We start from the raw sequence: 20,144 nt of genomic DNA, 5'->3' as shown, positions 1-20,144 counted from the left end.
CAATATGCAAGTATTAACCAAAGTAAAACAATAGAAGATAAGCATTTAGAAAACAAGGTGCAAACCCATGCTTTAAGAATTGATATGAAAATGATAAATACTTTATGACTTAAAAAATTAAGAACATGCAATTCTTAAAGTAAAAGAACAAAAGCTTGGGATTCACAAGTATCATATATTGTTTCATCCTTTGAGGACAGGTACAAGGGCAATGTTTAATCTTAATTTTTAAAATAAAAAAAATGCAATGCTTAACAAATTCATACATTGCAATTTCTTGAACATAATTATTGCACTGTTTTTATAATTGAAATTTTTCAATAAATCTAGATTTTTCTCCCACATATTTATGCATCCTCTGTAATTCCCTTTCAGTTTGTGCAGCTTGTTCAGTTTCAGTCTGTTCCCAATCTTTTCATTGCTAAATCTTTCCGATGGAGGCATGACCAACATATGATGAGTTTTTGGGTAGTATGAGTACTTTTCTTGTGTCCTTAAAGCCTTACCTGGTGAGGACAGTAGCAAGTTGACATTTTAATTCCCCACAATACCCTATCCTGGAGTGTTGTCACGGTGGGCCTTACTGGGAAATTAAACAGAACCTCCTTGAGTTATTTCCAGGTAGACCTGTGGGAGAAATAGACTTCTCCAAACTTGCCTCCTTCATTGTACTGGGGCTGGAGCCACCAACAATATCTGACAGAATCAACAAAATGTCTAGCCAGGATTGAAAAAAAGATGGACTACCAAGTGAGGGTCAAGCAATGAGGATGAATTTGAATTGGATGCAAGCCCAATATAATCTTAGTAATTTTAACTGTATTGAAGATAATTATCCAATCTACTAAGAGTGTGGTGGTTCTTTTGTTTGCTTAAAAAAGAAACAATTATATGAGCAATAACAATTAAAACACAATAAAATCCAATTGTATACCCAAGAGTTGTAGTATTGCAACTGAAGGAACCCATTCTTTTGCAGTTACTACTCATCCACAACGGCAAACTCATCAATATATGAGGCCATTCTGTTATTCTGGCTCCAAACCAAAAAGTTAGCATAGTTTAACTCAGTAAATGTTTACTTTAAAGATACAAGTTTAAAATCACTTGATTTCAGGCCTTGATTGCAAACACGTAGCAAAAAGTTGCTAACCCAACATTTATCACATGGAGGGTTATTTTAAAAGATAATTGTCCTGAGATGTATGATCTGTTCTACAGCATGAAAATTCTTTGGAAACCACAACTGGCTGATCTTCTAAGCCAGAGGTCTTCAAACTTGGCAGCTTTACGACTTGTGGACTTCAACTCCCAGAATTCTCTCTCAGAATCAAATCGCTGGAGTCAAAGGCTCCATGGTACCTACACCAAGAGGGACAACAATGTCCAGCAACCCTTGCCATCATTCTACAATAGTAGGTAGGAATGACCTTGGGAAACAGGAAGAAAAACCACAGCATAGACAATGGATAAACAAAAACTGAGTCCAAAGGAGGGATGGAGGTAGAGAAAATGTCTGAGAAGGGACCTTTCTTAGTTTTTGGAGAGTAAAAGTAAGGGAGGAGTGAGGCACATTCAGATTTGCAAGATTAGTAGCAGATTTGCAAGATTAGTAGAAGAATTCTGGGAGTTGAAGTCCACAAGTCTTAAAGCTGCCAAGTTTGGAGACCCCGGTTCTAAGCTAAGCAGGGTCAGGCCTGATTAGTATTAGATGAAAGAATTTCATCTAGATGCCAGAATTTCCCAGGCTTGAACAAACTTCCCAAAAGAAAAGAAATGTAAAATTATTTCCTGAATGCAGCCAAGAAAACTATGCCGTTGTATCCATGAAATCACCATGTCCAACTCTATTCGGAAGAGCTTTTACTTTTACTTTACCAGAAAATTCCCTTTATAGAAGCACAGCGTATGAATATCAGAAGTTCACCAAAAGCAAACCCACCTTCATAAGTTGCCTGAAATCCTTGAGCACTGACAGCATAGTCACTTACAAGCCACAAGGACAGCACCACTCCAGTACTCACAATGGGAGGAGGCAGCTGGAAACCCGTGAGCCTGGAAGAAATCAAAGGGAGAGTGTCACAACAGGAATTTCCTAATGGAACACAATTCAGATTATCACTTTCCTGTGGATCCATACAATAGCTTCAACTACAGAAAACAAGGAACCTAACCTCATTCATACCAAGCATTGAGCTACAAGGGGCCCTTGGTGCTCTCTGAGCTGGCTTGTTTTCTTGCAGATGTTTCATTATCCTAACTAGGTAACATCCTCAGTGCTAGAGATTAAGCTATAAGGATGTGATGGCTGGTGCCCACGGAGGGAGAGCTGGTAGGAAGGACTACACTGAAGTGGCAGTTCCCCAGGAAGGAGGGAGAACATTCCAAGGAGTGGACGAGATAAGAGGCAGCATAGTCCTGTGCTGGACAGGAGACGGAGGAAGGGAATCAGGATAACCACAATCTACAATCTCTCAGGGCATATCCATTACGGTGAGAATAACGTTGGTTTTAGTCTGGCAAGATTCTGTATTTTGGGTGTGAGCAAATAAAGAACTGAATTTTGGCTGGATTGTTCTATGACAGTATTGGCGAACCTTTTCATCACCGAGTGCCAGAAACCGGAAGAACAGCTGCCCAGTGCGCATTTGTGCACTGGGAAGATGATCTTCTGGTTTCCGAAGCGCACATGCACACCGGCCACTCGGTCTTCTGGTTTCTGGCGCACATGCATGCACGAAGACTAGGTGGCTGGTGTGCAAGCACGTGCCAGAAAGAGGAAGAGCAGCCACCCCTGGTGTGCATGCGTGCATCAGGAAGATGATCTTCTGGTTTCCGGCATGTGCATGCACATGCGCACCAGCCACCTGGTCTTCTGGTTTCTGGTGCACATGTGTGTGTGAAGACCAGCTGGCCGGTGCACATGTATGTGCTGGAAACCGGAAGATTATCTTCCCGGAGCACGCATGTGCACCGGGCGGCTGCTCTTTTAGTTTCTAGCACTTCTGCGCACGTGAAGACCAACTGCCTGGCGTGCTGGAACCCGGAAGAGCAACGGGCGATGGCTCGCGTGCCTGGAAAAATGGCTCTGCGTGCCACTTCCAGCATGCATAACATAGGTTCACCATCACAGTTCTATGACATTCTTGGGCTGGGCTGGGCTGGACTTGACTTACGGCAGTTTGTAGGTTCATGCTTAACTTTAGTGTGGCAAGTATCATGTGTAAATCTAGCTACCACAATTACTTAACAAAACTTGTTTGTGAATGTAGCTTGTATGAAGACATAACTGCATTCAGAAACCTATTGGAAAGCAATACAAGTACGATGGGCTTATGGCAACAAGACCAATCAATGCATTGACTTTGAGTTTTGCACTGCCTGCATTTTCAAAATGATCTTCAAAGGCCACCCCTGATGTGGAGTCCTAGTTTCATCCTGCAGATAGTCTCACTTATTTTGGATATGCCATGTGAGGGAATTCACTTGAAGAAAGCAATTATGTTGGGAAGAATTAGTGATAAAAAGAAACCAAGACGTCAAAGAACACGATGGCTCTACACCATCAAAGCTGACACCAGCCAGAGCATAGAAAAACTCAAACAAACAGAGCAAGATCAAAAGATGTGGAGAGTCCTGGCCCATAGAATTGCCAAGAGGTGGATATGACTAAATGGATAACATCATCATTGCATCCAGGTAAAATGAAAGTCTGAAAAGTAGACAGGTTCCACCCCAATTAAACATACTGGTTGAAAATGAGACTCTTCTGGAGAGTGGTTAAAAATGACATTGGATGACACTGATTGTGCTTATTGGTTTTGCAAAATTTAACATACAATTTATCATGAAAGTTTTATTTTATTTTGTATGCAGTTGTTATATGTTATTTTTATTATGGTAAAATGCTGGGAGTTCCTTGAGATTCCATGGCATATGCAACTAATAAATGAATGTTAAAAAGGTAAAGGTTCCCCTCGCACATATGTGCTAGTCGTCCCCGACTCTAGGGAACAATGCTCATCACCGTTTCAAAGCCGAAGAGCCAGCACTGTCCGAAGACATCTCCGTGGTCATGTGGCCAGCATGACTAAATGCCAAAGGTGCATGGAATGCTGTTACCTTCCCACCAAAAGTGGTCCCTATTTTTCTACTTGCATTTTTTTTAACATGCTTTCGAACTGCTAGGTTGGCAGAAGCTGGGACAAGTAATGGGAGCTCACCTCGTTATGCGGCACTAGGGATTCGAACCACTGAACTGCTGACCTTTCGATTGACAAGCTTAGCATCTTAGCCACTGAGCCACCACATCCCTTAAATGAATGTTATGTCATATCATAAAAATGAAGCTTACAAAATAGTTTCGAATAAGCCTTCCCTTGTAACCTACCTGACAGGGGTCTTCTTGAAGAGCACTCGGAGGCTCCAACTGGTCCAGAATGCGGCCGCGCGGGTGGTTATGGGCGCAACTCGTTGTGCCCATGTGACCCCCCTCCTGTGCGAGCTGCACTGGCTCCCAGTGGTCTTCCGGGTGCGATTCAAGGTGTTGGTCACCACCTTTAAAACACTCCATGGCATAGGACCCGGGTACCTCCGAGACCGTCTTCTGCCACCAATAGCCTCCCACCGACCAGTCCGTTCCCACAGAGAAGGTCTCCTCAGGGTGCCATCAGCCAAGTTATGTCGGCTGGCGACGCCCAGGGGGAGGGCCTTCTCTGTGGGAGCCCCAGCCCTGTGGAACAAACTGCCCCCGGAAATTCGTAAGATCTCCGACCTCCGGGTGTTTCGCTGCGCATTGAAGACCCTGTTGTTCTGCCAGGCCTGACTATCAACATAATAGTTTTAAATTGGGGTATTTAAATTTATTGGGGTTTTAAATCTGAGCCACTTTATTTAATTATTTTAAATTTTATATTGTTATTTTGTCTGTGTTTTTAAATAGGCTGTACACCGCCCTGAGTCCTTCGGGAGAAGGGCGGTATAGAAATAAAATTATTATTATTATTATTATTATTATTATTATTATTATTATTATTATTATTATTATTATTATTATTAATGCCCTGAGCTGATAGGAAAAATATGCTAACATGCTTTCCTCTGTCCTCCCTCCCCACACAAAAAAAGCATTTGTAAGAAGAAATATAGTGACACTGTCTTAGCAAAAGATCATTGCTGAGACCAACCAGAGGACAGCTAAGAATTAAATGCCTACAGAAACGGGGGAGTTTCTGAATCTGAAATTCTGCTAGAGCTATGTCTGAGCAGCAGGTTTATAAATCACAGCAATTCATACATCATTAATTAATCCTTTGTTTAGGAACTACAAATATTCCAGCCCAAAGGAAAATAGTATGCTTTTACGTGCCTTGGAATGCAACGTATCTGAGAAATAGTTCACACCACAAAGAGCTTGTGGAAGAGCAAGTCAGTATCTGTTCAGAGATGCAGTAAACAATCATGAGCTTCTTTTACTATAATTGCTCCATATTTTATTTTATCCCAAACCATCATCATTACTGTCAACATATACTGCATTACCCAATGGGTAATAAGAACTGGCTGCCTTCTAATGATTTGCTACAGCTTGTCAAATGTGCTACAGCTTCAGCTCAACACTGTGCGCAGTGTAAAATATTTGCACAAGGGCAGAGAAGGATACATGCTCAGGCATGCATTGGGGAGATATGCCTTACCCAAAATAATGTTTCTTGTTCTTTGAAAAAGACGGTAACTCATGCCTCGGATTAATTTCACATTGCTCTTTCAGGAAGAGGAAGGAAGAGAAGGAAGGAAGAAAGGAAGGAAGGGAGGGAGGGAGGGAGGGAGGGAGGGAAGGAAGGAAGGAAGGAAGGAAGGAAGGAAGGAAGGAAGGAAGGAAGGAAGGAAGGAAGATAAGGAAGGAAGGAGGGAGGGAAAGGAGGGAGGGAAAGGAGGGAGGAAGATGAGGAAGACAAGGAAGGAATGAAGGAAGATAAGGAAGGAAGATAAGGAAGGAAGGAAGGGAAAGGAGGGAAGGAGAGAAGGAAGGAAGATAAGGAAGATAAGGAAGGAAGGAAGGAAGATAACGAAGGAAGATAAGGAAGGAAGATAAGGAAGGAAGATAAGGAAGGAAGGAAGGAAAATAAAGAAGGAAGGAAGGAAGGAGATAAGTGGAAGAAAGGAGAGTGGAGGAAGAAAGATAGGAAGATAAGTAAGAGGGAGGGAGGCAAGTGGAGGGAGGGAGGATGGGGAGTGAAGGAAGAAAAGAGTTCTGACTCTACAATGGAATGAAGGGGGGAAAGAAATAGAAAGAGGGAAGGTGGTCCTATTCATTTGTGGCTTTGGTTATTTCAACTGAAGGAAGATTTATTCTCTCAAAAATACATTTCTAAATGCTGGGTAACCTTTTATAACTATGTGTTAGTAGACTGGAACTGCAAATCAAGCCTGCTCATGTTGGGATTCACAAAAGACACTTTCCTCAAGAAGCTCTATGTGGTAACTGGCTCCTTGAGCAACTCCCCAAGGGTTTTGACTGCTATTCTTAAGGTTGCAAACCATACTGAGATAAATGGGAAAAAAACAGTTTGAAGACAGATGAAAAAGGGACATGAATTATATCTTATTTGCCAGCACAGCAAATTATATAGTTTGCTTAACGAAGACCAATGTGGTATGCGAATTAAAGATAACAACATTTTGTAGCCTTGCCAGATTCTTTCCATAAATGAATTTTATTCTGCAGCTAGATGTTAATTTTATTAATACCGGTTGGTTCAGCAATAATTCCTGAACCAGCATTATGACATCCCAGGTATTAATTCCCAGCTGTTCTATTGACATACTGGGAAATGGCTAATATACATTTCTGATTAACAATTACAGTTTTATCTACTAATCCTACAACCTCCCACTTAGCGAAGGCAATTTATAAAATAGGCTTAAAGGAAGGCTTTATTTTAAAAGAAAAAAAGGCATTATTTTCTCTCTGCTACCATCAGCTTAAGAGGTAAAAATTCTACCCCTAAAATAAGACATCCCCTGATAATAAGCCCAATTGGGCTTTTGAGCGCATGCGCTAAAATAAGCCCCCCCTTGAAAATAAGCCCTCCCTGAAAATATTTAAATGTATGTGCAGCTGGTCCCCATCATTTCCTCTGGTTAAGGTTAGGGCAGGGGTCGGTAACCTTAAACACTCAAAGAGCCACAAAGATCCTAACCAGAAGCCCCCTGTTCAATTCTGGAGCCGACCGGAAGTCCAGTTCTCCCACCATAGAGTCTCCTCCTAGTGCGGCATCCTTTTTCCTCTACCTGTCCTAACCGAAAGCCCTATCAATTGTGGAGCCGACCAGCAACAGGGAGCCACAGCACAGGGATGAAAGAGCCACATGCGGCTCCAGAGCCGCAGGTTTCTGACCCCTGGGTTAGGGAGACAGAGCTGAAATCAGGTAAGACGGCAAGAGGAGCCCCGTCTTGCTCCACGCACCCCAAAGTAATAAGACATCCCCGAAAATAAGGCCAAGCACTCCAAATTTTGGGGTTCAAGAAAATATAAAGACAGGGTCTTATTTTCAGGAAAACATGGGTAATACCAGAAATCGGTCCTACCCCTGGTTGCTAATTATTTGTCATTCTCAATTCCAAACCCTCAGAATTTGACTGGATGGCTTCCAGTAGATTTTGGAAAGGCATAGAGAAAAAGAGAGAGAGCTGTCATCATTTTTATTTACTAAGGTGTTGTATTTTGTACCTGACAACCAATCTAAAACTTGATGCCCTTCAGGTATGCTGAATTTCAACTCTCAGAAGACTCAGCAGGAATTTTAACATATTTGAAGGGCATCAGGCTAAAGATGTGGAATTGAACTTCATGTCAATTAATTTTTTTTTTCATTGCTAAATGCAATCTTTATTTTTTTAAAATGTATATTTATTAAATTTTACAACATTTAAAACACAAAACACAAATATATACTCATTACATTTCTATGATTCACTATCCTATATTATACCATTGTTTAAATTATAACAATATCTACAAACAATATTATGTAATTCTTATACATTCTACTATGTGTGTATGTATGTATGTATGTATGTATACATACATACATACATACATACATACATACATACATACATACATACATATTATGCATTGATTTTACTCCTATTCTCAAGCCAGGTATACCATCTACTCCAAATTCGATAATACTCAGATTCTTCTCTCTCTTTCAATTCCATAGACAGTCTATCCATTTCTGCACATTCATATATTTTTCTTATTATCATTGGTTCTGAAGGAATATCCGCCTGTTTCCAATTCTGCGCAAAAATGATTCTGGCTGCTGTTAATATTATATTCAATATTATGTATTGAAATTTTTTTATCCATTTTCCAATCTAAATTTTCCCAGATACATTTTTGTGAATACAAAAGTACAAGAAATTGTACAGCAAAATAATGAAAGCAATTATTTAATAGTAAGCCAAATGTATTATTAGCACTAACAATAGCACTTAAGACTTATATACCACTTCACAGTGCTCTCTAAGCGGTTTACAGAGCCAAATCTTGTTCATCCCCAACAGTATTTAATATAGATTTCCACATCTTTTATCCTTCCAGATAATATTTACTTTCGCTATATGCAGGTTCACACAAAGTGCCAGGGAAAAAAAGTTAAAACAACAGATAATTTCTAATACATCTTTTTTTCATTTTGGGAAGAAGAAGATTTAATCTAAGTTCCATTATAAGGATGCAAAGAAACAGATCAGTATCATTTAAGATTCCTCAAAAGAATTCTAAATTTGTTTCAGTGTTGGTTCAGCTTAGAATTCTGATGAAAATATTGATTTTTAGAAAATTCAAAATGACCACTGAGCAGAGTGGGAAGCAACCTGGGTGATCTCACTAGTTCTAAAATATATTTTGACCTATTTATTTCACCATTCAGGATCAGATGAGCTGTATATTTAAGCAGATGAAGACAATTAACTATAGGGATTTGAAAGGTATCAAAGGTTATTGAACACAGGAAAGATCCCACCAATTTACAACAACTCCAGGGAACCTGCTTGTTATTTTTGCCCTTGAAAAAATAAATTAAAATTTAACGATTAAGCAATATACACCAATTGGAAATGTGTAAATAATGTGCCAATGGAATCCTACCTAAACAAAGTGATCAGATGTTCCATGCCTCAGTGGCTTTAAGAGGAAACCTTGGGAGTTATTATTAAAACAAACGTTATTTTTACACTGTCCAAAAACAGTAATTTAGATTGCATTATTTACTTTTCTTTCTGCCAAGAATCCTGCTCTACAAGTACCAGCAGGAGGGCTAGGACCAAATAAAAAATTATCCATTTCACAATGCCTGATTACCGCATATGGACTTGAGGAAACTACTTGTGATGTATAACAGGAGAAAAATATAAGCTTCAAAATTGTGACTCTTCTTAAATGTATTTATTTTCTTCCTAGGATCGAAGAAATAGCCCTTCAGAATGTCTCACACAGTAGTGGGTTGCCCCCAGTTTGGATCGATTCGCAAGAACCGGTAGTAAAATTGGCAGACATCTGGACTGACCTGGACATTATCATAGGTGATCTGTGCATGCACAGAAGCGCGGGTGCGATGTGAACCGGTAGTAAAAGTAAGTAGAACCCACCCCTGGTCTCACATATATGTTGCATCTTAAATGTCCCAAACTCTAGAGCAGGGGTGTCAAACTCAAGGCCCGTGAGGCAGATGCGGCCCGTGCGGTGCTTAGATCTGGCCCACGGGGTCACCCTGGAAACAGCAAAGGACCAGCCCGCGGTGCCTCTGCCAGCAAAAACGGAGCTTGGGATTGGCCACGCATGGCCTTCCCGAACTCTGTTTTTGGCTGCGACGGCCTCCTGTAGCCCTCTGACAGTAAAAATGGAGCTCAGGAGAGCCACATGTGGCCCTCCTAAGCTCCATTTTTGCTGGCAGAGGGCAGCAGGATGTCAAGCTGGCTATGCCCACCCTGGCCATGCCCACTTCCACTCACCGCCCCCCCCCAAAGTCAAACACAACCCTGATGCAGCCCTTAATTGTTGTGGTTTGCCAGCAGCCTGTGCAGATTGTAGCTGATTCTGACAACAAGGAGGCTGGTGTGGTGCTGCGCCAGCAGCCTGTGCAGCTGGCACTTGAGTCAGACAATGAGGAGGCTGGAGAAGATGTGGTGCCAGGGGTAGGGACTCAGCCAGAGCCTTCAGAACCTCCAGAAGCTCCTTTAAGTGAAGAGGATGAAGAGGAGGAGACTCTTCTTGATGCACGGGCGCGCAGAGCTGCCAAAAGGCAGGAGTGGCTCCTCAGGAGGAGGTCTCCTCGAGAGTAAGGCTTGGGGCTAATTGGCCACTCCCTTAGCCTATTTAAGGAGGAACGCTGACTGAAGCAATTTGTAGGGAACAACTTTAGTTCATTCTCCTTTGCATCTGGTTTCTCTGCAAATTGCTTCTGGGCTTTCTGCCAACCATAGTAAGATTGTGATTACTTTATCTTTGGTTTCTTGTAAGTGATCTGTCCCCGTACCCACACACACACACCCACACAGCCAGTCGAGGGTTAAGGAAACACTTTGGAACGCACCCAGGTCTTATCTCCGACTTGACAGCGATAGACACACCGTCTGCCAAGGGTCTTTATTTTCACAAACAGACAGATAAGATACGAACGTTCAAGAAAGTCCAAACAGAAATAATATTCCTCCCAGCAGTTCCGGACGAGGCTTTAGTGACTCCAAGGTTTTGCTTTGTTCGTCACAAGGATCCTTTGACCACTACCCTCTATTATATAGTCTCTGGGGTGTGGTCCAGTGACTCAGTTCTAATCCCTAGCACGCCTCCCAAGCTGCTGCAAACGTTTATCACGCCTTCGGAGGCGTGCGTCCAGGAATGATGTTTCATTATCACTTTGACTCGAATCAGCTGTTTCCTCTCCCTCAGCCGGCACTTGAAACAATGCCAGAGGGGAGGGGCCTGGAGAGGGAGGCCTGGCTGACTCCTCTTCCTCATGCTTGGAGCTTTCTTCCTCCGATGGGACAGGCTCAGAGGGCGGGGCCACAACAGTAAGCTGTTAAGAAAGTTTATTAACAGCGGTTGTTTGGAAAAGACTGAGTTATTTTAGTAAATTAAGTTTTGTACAGACTTTGTGTGTGCTGCGTTCTTTGGGGTCCATAGCTGGGGCAGAACATTAATGAAATATAAGTTTGACACCCCTTGTCAGATCCCCATCATGATACTATCATTCAAGTGGGGAGGGAACTCCGTTTCCACAATATCTTCGCACCTGTGGATTGGCTCATTCAACATCAAACTGAGAGGAAGGGTTTCTAACTACTTTATCCTAACGGAATTGCCTGGGGGGGGGGACTCAGAACCTACTTTGCTTTTGTCTTGCATTCACTTCCTTTCAATAAAAGTTTCTTTTTGAAATGGCAAAGTTTCAAGAGTCCATGCTTTCTTGAACAGGAAGGAGAGGCAGGACCTTATACCCCTGCTCTTGAGAAAGCATGTATGTGGAGCCTCTCCCAGTCAGTCCAGACTGAAATGTTTTCAAATCTTTGGCATCAACCTGCTCTATCCAGTTTGTTAATATTTTCCTATTCTCCTTATTGCTGTCATATCTCCAGTCAGTTTGGTGACTATTAAAATCACCTACAGAATATGACACAAGATCGTAAACATGAGCTTGAAAGGAGGGCAGGTTTTGAAATTGTACCTAAGGTAAAATATCTTGGAGTTCAGGTTGCAGAATCAAATATGAAATTGTTTCAAAATAATTATGAGGTGTTGTGGCGAGAGGTTCAGAAAGACATGGAGACTTGGAAAAAGCTGCAACTGTCTTTACTTGGAAGAATAGCAGCAGTTAAGATGAATATTTTGCCAAGATTTCTGTTTTTGTTTCAAATGATTCCGGTGCTTAAAAGTGATAAACAATTGAAAGTCTGGCAGTCTGGCGTGAATAAGTTTGTCTGGAACGAGAAAAAGCCGAGAGTGAAATTGAAAATTATGCAAGATGTTCCAGAAAGAGGAGGTCTTAAACTCCCAAACCTACAGTTATATTATGATGCAGCAGCTTTAACTTTAACAAGCGATTGGTTTGGAAATAAGAAGGCTGGAATATTGAATGCAGAAAGTTTTGATCTTGAATTTGGATGGCATGCTTACTTATTTTATGATGATAAAGTTGATAAAGTATTTAAAAGTCATATACTCAGAGATTCTTTGATGAGAGTTTGGAAGAAGCACCGACTCAAATGGGATTATAAAATACCGCTATGGTTGGATCTTGGTCATACCTTGTGGAATACAAATATAATGTCACTCGGGGGGTTTTTATACAAAGAGGTTCTTTTTACAGATGCGGGCAGATGGCAGCTGAAGACATTGCAGACACTGTTGGACGAAGGGATTAATTTAACCTGGTTACAATATAATCAATTACAATTGAGATGGAAAGAGGACCAAAAAACTGGTATTATACTGCATGAGGAAGAATTAGTTAGACATATAAGAGAGAAAGGTCCAATGCATATTAAAAGGCTTTATAATGTTTTGTTAGAAAGGGACTCAGAAACTGAATTAGTTAAAGATTGTATGATTAAGTGGGCACAAAATTTTGAAGAACCAGTGATGTTGGAAACATGGGAAAAAATTTGGGTTCAGAATGTTAAGTTCACACAGTCGCAGAATTTGAGGGAAAATTTTTATAAAATGTTTTATAGATGGCATTTGGATCCTAAAAAGTTGTCATGTATGTACCCTAATGTTCAGCCAAAATGTTGGAGATGCGAATGTTTGGATGCTACGTATTATCATGTATGGTGGACCTGTAGGAAAGTTAAGGCTTTTTGGATAAAAATTTGGTGGGTCATGCAGAATGTTTTGAAGAAAAAAATTCAATTTTCTCCACAATTGTTTTTATTGGGTATAGTTAAGGGTTTTACACGGGGTGAAATAAAACTAATATTGTATATGATAACAGCAGCAAGATTGTTGATAGGTAAATATTGGAAGAATGAAGCTTTGCCTACTATCGAGGAATGGACTTTGAAGATGGCTAGTTTTGCAGAGATGGCGAAGATTTCAGCGTATTTAAAAGATTGTTCACAAGAGACTTATGAATGGGAATGGAAAAGGTGGATAGAATATGTTCAGAACAAATACCAAACTAGAAAGTATCAAATAGCTTTTATTTGAAAATAATGTATTAGAAATATTTTAATGTAAAGAGACAAAGAGGAAAAATTATATAGGGCGAGGGATGGGTTCAGGTTTATATATTAGTGTTATTAGTTATGAGTATGTAATAGGGAAGTCTGGGGGGGGGAGGGTTAGGGAGGGTTAGGGAGGATGGGAAGTTTGGGGAGGGAGGTGGGGGGGTGAAAAAAGGGGTGAAAATGTAATTGTAAAACTTTTGCAATAAAAAAAAAAAAAAAAAATCACCTACATATACTCCTTAATGGTCCAAGGTTTGCAGTGGTGGATTAAAGGTAAAGGTAAAGGTTTCCCTCGCACATATGTGCTAGCCATTCCCAACTCTAGGGGGCGGTGCTCATCTCTGTTTCAAAGCTGAAGAGCCAGCGCTATCCAAAGACGTCTCTGTGGTCATGTAGCTGGCATGACTAAACACCAGAGGCACATGGAACACTGTTACCTTCCCACCAAAGGTGGTCCCTATTTTTCTACTTGCATTTTTTACTTTCGAACTGCTAGGTTGGCAGAAGCTGGAACAAGTAACGGGAGCTCACCCCATTATGCAGCGCTAGGGATTCGAACCGCTGAACTGCCGACCTTTCAATCGACAAGCTCAGTGTCTTAGTCACTGAGCCACCACGTCCCTTTTAGTGGTGGATTAGGCCACTTAATATTGGGAGGTTTTGTAAATCACCATTAGTATTATTCCTAATATTTCAATAATGGTAATTTCAATGTTGAATTGTTGAGTACAATTAATAATCTTGTATTCTTTGATGTCATAATGAAGATACATTATGGAGCCATGAACGTTAGATGCAGTGGTGGGATTCAAGTAATTTAACAACTGGTTCTCTACCCTAATGATTTCTTCCAACAACCAGTTTGCCAAACTGCTCAGGAAGCTAACAACTGGTTCTCCCGAAATGGTGCAAACTGGCTGAATCCCACCACTGATTAGATGCTGTTTTAGCTACAATTGTGTACCCTAGGATCTTCCCTTGAGCTTTAATCTTTTCCTCATCAGCCAAATTAATCTCTTGTAGTTTTATAACATCTATCCTATTATCTACAGTATAGCCAGTCTGCTTAGGTACTCACATTTATTTCTACCTACGCCTTGTATGGTTAGTTGAAAAATATGGATCTGGGGTCCAATATCTTTTGTCAATGAGTTGTTAAAAACACTGTTCTGGTTTAATTGCTGCCTCTGTAGTTTTTTATTGTGATGGATGCAATATCCAGTTTGGTTACCCTGTGTGTAGACTTTTAGCTGCTCTGCTAATACAGAATGTTGCCTGGGGTGTACCATTGTGAAGATAGTCCACATGATGATCCCGCAAGCTACCTCTCTATAGCCCTGCTGAGCATCTGCTATAAATGATTTATTTATTTATTTATTTATTTAATTAAATTTTTATACCGCCCTTCTCCAAAATAGGACTCAGGGCGGTGCACAGCCAAGGTAAAAACAAGACATATATACAACATGGTGAATCTAAAAAAAACTATTTAAAATAATTAAATGTTTTGGCCGAATTAAAACCATTTCCAATTTAAAATCAATTTAAAAATTAAAAAATTTGGTCAACTACTTTATAACAGAATAACCCAACATGTTGATAGGGTCTTTTCTCCAGACTAGGTTTCACACTAAGAGAAGCTGCTGTTGCAAGCAAATTCTGGTGCTTAATTTATCAAAGCCAGTTTCCAAAAAAACTAAAAACTTCTGTGGCTTTTATTGATTTGATTGAAGCTTATGGTGTGGCATAATGGTTTGAAACTCAAGCTGAAGAAAACTATTCTTCTGTGTCTTAAAGTAACAAACCTTTTGGAGAACATGTAGGCACCACTAATAAATCATTTCCCATTAAGAATGGTTTCCCACTCCTAGAAACATTCAAATACATAAAACATTAGATTCTCTTACCTCTCACCAAGCTTAAGCCTACGAAACCAATTTGGGATAACATACCACAGTCTTAGAATCTAGATGAAGAATGGCGATTAAGATGGGTGACTTTTAATAACCACAATCAGATCATGCAGATCCAACAAATCAATTTTCAGGAATACAGTTGCCCTCCAAAATATGGAGCCACCTGAACAGAATCAGGACAAGCATGCCATGCCATGCCAGAACTAAGTGGGGAATAGCCGAGAGCCTGTAATGTGACTGTGGTGCTCCAGAACAAACTATTACACATATAGTTGAAGAATGTCTCCTCAAGAAATTTCAAGGCACCTGGGATGATCTCATTGTAGCCACACCAAAAGCAAGTAGTTGGGTTAGCTTCCTTAGATATTGAATGATAACATCTATCTCACTGCGATTTGATGGCACCATATTATGGTGATTTTATGGTTTTATCTTAATTTAATATTTTACCTCCTATATTGTATTGTTCACACACTCTCTATGTGTTTGTGTGTGTGTGTTTGTATGTATGTGGGTGTATATATGCATATATTTGCTGATGTTTTATTTAAATTAAATTTGTATATCAGTGATTGCATAACCTCTGTAGATGCCACATGCTAAATAAATAAATTCTAGGGTATGAGATCTAGTTTGGTTTAGCCGTTAAGACAACAGGCTAGACCAAGTGTGAGTTTTAGTCCTGCCTTGGGCATGAAACGAGCTGGGTAACCTTGGACTAGTCACTCTCTCATAGCCCTAGGTAGGAGTCAATGACAAAGGCTTTATAACAAGCCTTGCCAGAAAACTGCAGAGATCTCTCCAGGAAGTCTCCAAGAAATGGAGAATTGAATGGAAGAAAAGAAAAATCAAGCATATTCTCACACTTGATAAGCTTGATACATATGTTTTTGCTTCCTCCAGGTGTTGTGGTCCACCAGCAGCCTGGGAAGCTGGCAGCAGAGTCAGACAGTGAGGAGGCTGGGGAGGAACTTGGGCCAGTCCTGGAGTCTGGGGAAGGCTCAGATGAGGGCTCTGCGTCAGAGGCAGAGAGGGGGCCAGGGCCATCTGGGAGTTATGTGCTGACTCCGGAGCCTCCAGAGTCAGACATCAGAGAGGCAGAGGAACAGGGGGAGCCTGTTCCCAGTACGCTCATTCGCAGAGCTGCCAAAAGGCAAGAACAGTTAAGACAAAAAGGGCGACTCGGGAGTAAGGCTTGGAGATGATTGGCCCCACCCATAAGACATAAAGGAAGAGCAAAGGCATGTGGGCCTTTGCAGGAAGCACTGTTGTGGATGGTGTTGGTACTTTGAAGCTCCGTTTTTAACTCTGTGTTTCCATGTGGCCTTGCCAAGATAATTGCCAATTAGGTCTTTGGCAGTGTGTCAAAGAAGATAAAGGAAGCCTAGGTCAGAACACCAGGAAGGTCTATATGATAAAAGCTTCCCTGCATGTATTTTGTTTTTTTGTTTTAGCTAATTTATATAGCCATCATCTCAATGAGTCAGGGTGGCCTGTCTGTCTAGAGCCGATGCAGGAGGTCACTAGGTTCAGCAGTGTTTGAAGGGAAATGTAGGAATTTCCCCTTTGTTAAATTATGGTGGTCCTGCAATACAGGTGTGATAGGAATTACTTTCCTTATGTTTTTATCCTGCCAATTCTAAAGGGAGTCTAATTTGCATTGATTTTCCCATCTCCTTTCTAAATTGCCAAGGCATTCTGATTTATTTTATTTTCATTACTTGTTGAACAATGCGATGTCTTTATTGCGAAAAGCTATTATACCATATGTAAATCCCACTTTCTCTAATTGCTAATAGTTATGTTTTACTTACAGTGTTTTTTTTTCTTCTGATCTTTGACTGTAATACAGGTAGTCCACGACTTACAACAGTTCATTTAGTGATCATTCAAAGTTACAATGGCACTGAAAAAAGTGATTTATGACCATTTTTCACACTTACGACTGTTGCAACATCCCCATGGTCACATAACCATTCAGATGCTTGGCAACTGACTCATATTTATGACGGTTGCAGTGTCCCGGGGTCATGTGATCATCTTTGGCGACCTTCTGAGAAGCAAAGTCAATGGGAAAGCCAGATTCACTTAACAACCTTGTTGCTAACTTAACAAGTGCAGCGATTCACTTAACAACTGTGGCACGAAAGGTTGCAAAATGGGGTAAAATTCACTTAACAAATATTTAACTTAGCAATGGAAATGTTGGCTCTATTGTGGTCCTAAATCCAGAACTACCTGTCAGGTTCCAAACAGAAGGAAATAAAAGGAGACAAACCTGGATGGCTTCTACCTTAGTTTAATCACTTCTTGGCACCCACTGACAATCACAGATGAAATTCTTGTTAGGCTATGGCCCTGTGCTTCCCACCACCATTTATCCATTAGTTATCACCACCCAACCAATCACGCGCGCTGCTCCCTCCCATGTGACCCAGAAGTTGGCTTATGTTTAATTCTTGAGTATTTACAACCAGCATTTAAACAGTTAATTCACTTGAGTATCTACAACCAGCATTTAAACAGTTAATTCACTTGAGTATTTGCAACCAGCATCTAAACAGTTAATCCCCTTGTATTTCCTGCTGGCCATGATGATGTCATCCCCCAGCTATTCCCTCCCATCAATCCTATCAGTTCCTGGGAGGCTCAACGAAGCAGATGCTGGGCTGAAACGAGGTTTGTGCGTTCCTCCCCACCACAAATGGCAGCTCCATGCCGACAGCACACTGGAGCTGACACTACCTGTACATCTATCTATCACCAAGCTGATCCTTAAGGAAAGCATCACCTAAACCAGATTATCTCCTGATTACTTCTCAACACCCAGATCTTAAAAGCAACAAAACATTATCCAAATTCAGCTTGGTATAATACAACCATGCACTGAATGAAAACATGAAGCACCAGAACAATAAGACACCAAGGATCTAGGCTGTACAACACAAACAACCCAGTAATTCAAGTAGTCAGTCCTTTGAAGTATGATAGGTCAGAAAACAGACTCCATCAATTTAACTGGAAGTATATTTTTATTGATATTGGTCACTGTTTCTCAACCTTGACCACCTTAAGTGGTCTGGACCAACTCCTAGAATTCCCCAGTCAATTATGAGAGTTGAATTCCAGACATCTTAAAGTCACCAAGGTTGAGAAACACTGATATATACTATAGTAGAAGTATCTTGGAAGCCTGAATATACCCAAATGAATTAGGATGGACTATGATGAATATCCTTCTCATGCTTTCTTTGTTTCTTGGGCTTAAAACATTTTTTTTTTTTACTTTTGGTAACATTTTGCCATATATTCTCCAAGGTCATGATTGCAATTCTCTACACCAGTCAACACACTTACCGAGGTGGTGCAGTGGTTAGAGTGCAGTACTGCAGGCTACTTCAGCTGACTGCTAGCTGCAGTTCAGCAGTTCAAATCTCACCAGTGCTCAAGGTTGACTAAGCCTTCCATCCTCCCGAGGTGGGTAAAATGAGGACCCAGATTGTTGGGGGCAATAGGCTGACTCTGTAAACCACTTAGAGAGGGCTGTAAAAGCACTATGAAGCGGTATATAAGTGCTATTGCTATGGCTACATCATGCACTGACAGATCCATAGGTAGTTGGGGCAACATTGCAGTAGTCCTCTTAGGCACCTCAAAGGAGGATCAGAGATTGTTATTTTCTACTTTACTTCCTTCATCTTTTTTTCCAAGCTTGGAAAAAATTAAAGAGAGAAAAAATGGTGATATTTAACAGCTCCACATTAGGAGCTGTGTCTCAGTCTCAGAAGGTGTAGGGATTACTTAACATCCCAGTCAACAATTCTCTCAACAGATGACTGGTTGCAATTAGTTTAACCTTATGCAAGACTGGATCTCTTGAGGGTTAAATCTAATCTACTGACAGTTCGTTGATTAGGTCAATAAACTATTTTTGTGGTATTCCTAGGCCAAGTTATCCCTCCTACTAACCCACTTAAGCATGTCATAAGATCAAGGTCGCATTGTCTTTCCTCTGTCTTCTTGTGGCAGATTAATGAAACAGGGAGCTTCTGGCTGGCTTTCATTTCCTGAGAAAGCAGACCCCATGGGGAGCACAAGGAACAGATAGTAAAGCAGAAACCAGAAGGTCAAGCAGACTCCAACCTGTGATCCAGATTCTTGAGAACAAATGCCCAGTATTTTCAGTTTCAAAGGTACAATTTAGGTTTCTGGTACCTTTTCGCAGCTTAATATATTTTCCATCTAAACCCTATCTCCAAATAATACTAATAAAAGCAGAAGAGATTTCAGTACCATGGACAGGTCACTGAGTTTGCTAGCCTTATTCTACCGCAGAGGTGGGCAACTATGGTCCTTTATGACTTGTGGACTTCAACATCCCAGAGCATGGCTGGCTCAGGAATTCTGGGATTTGAAATCCACAAGTCATAAAACAGCCATAGTTCCCGACCCTGTTCCAGGGCTTTCACAGCTTAAAAGGACCGCAAAAGTTATTTCTCCTGACCACTGGTAGGGAGGCCTTAAAAAATGCATTAAGCCTAAAGGAAGTATTCATTCATACCTTCTCCTACTACTGGTGTGCTAACAGCATAGATAAATAAGAAGATGTAGTGTGAAGACCCTAAGTGGGGAGAAGAAAACTCTGTTAAGGTAGTTTTAACATAAGCTCATCATCTTACACATAGAACAGATCTTTGGAGGCCAGTGTCCAATATCTGAGTGGTGGAATGGTAGTGCTATGAAAAAAAAATGACTTGGGTGAGAATGTGGGTAATCATAAACATTAATTTGAGAGGATGCCTAATTATCTTCATCATCATCATCATCATCATCATCATCATCATCATCATCATCATCAAAAAATGAATGAAATTTTATTATTTGAGAATGTATTTTCAGTGATGGATCTAGGGAAGAGATAGAGTAGATGAATGTGTGCATAAAAGAATAACCTGCAGGAAATGGTCTCCCTTTCAGAAATTTTTAATAATG

At 40.7% G+C, this 20,144-nt stretch overlaps 1 protein-coding gene across 1 annotated transcript in view; it reads right to left on the bottom strand.

Moving 5' to 3' along the window:
* CSMD2 (CUB and Sushi multiple domains 2) overlaps nucleotides 1-20,144 on the bottom strand; it is an 819,526-nt gene that overhangs the window by 687,806 nt on the left and 111,576 nt on the right. Inside the window, exon 3 of the mRNA XM_070950069.1 lies at nucleotides 1,943-2,055. Coding sequence (XP_070806170.1) covers nucleotides 1,943-2,055 — 113 coding nt within the window. The remainder of the gene's footprint in view (nucleotides 1-1,942; nucleotides 2,056-20,144) is intronic.

Source organism: Pituophis catenifer, unplaced genomic scaffold (genome assembly GCF_029215685.1).
Source record: "Pituophis catenifer annectens isolate HBS135680 unplaced genomic scaffold, rPitCat1.0.hap2 SCAF_9, whole genome shotgun sequence".
Lineage (NCBI taxonomy): Eukaryota > Metazoa > Chordata > Lepidosauria > Squamata > Colubridae > Pituophis > Pituophis catenifer.
The sequence above is the reverse complement of the archived record's forward strand: the minus strand, read 5'-3'. Positions and strand labels throughout refer to the sequence as shown.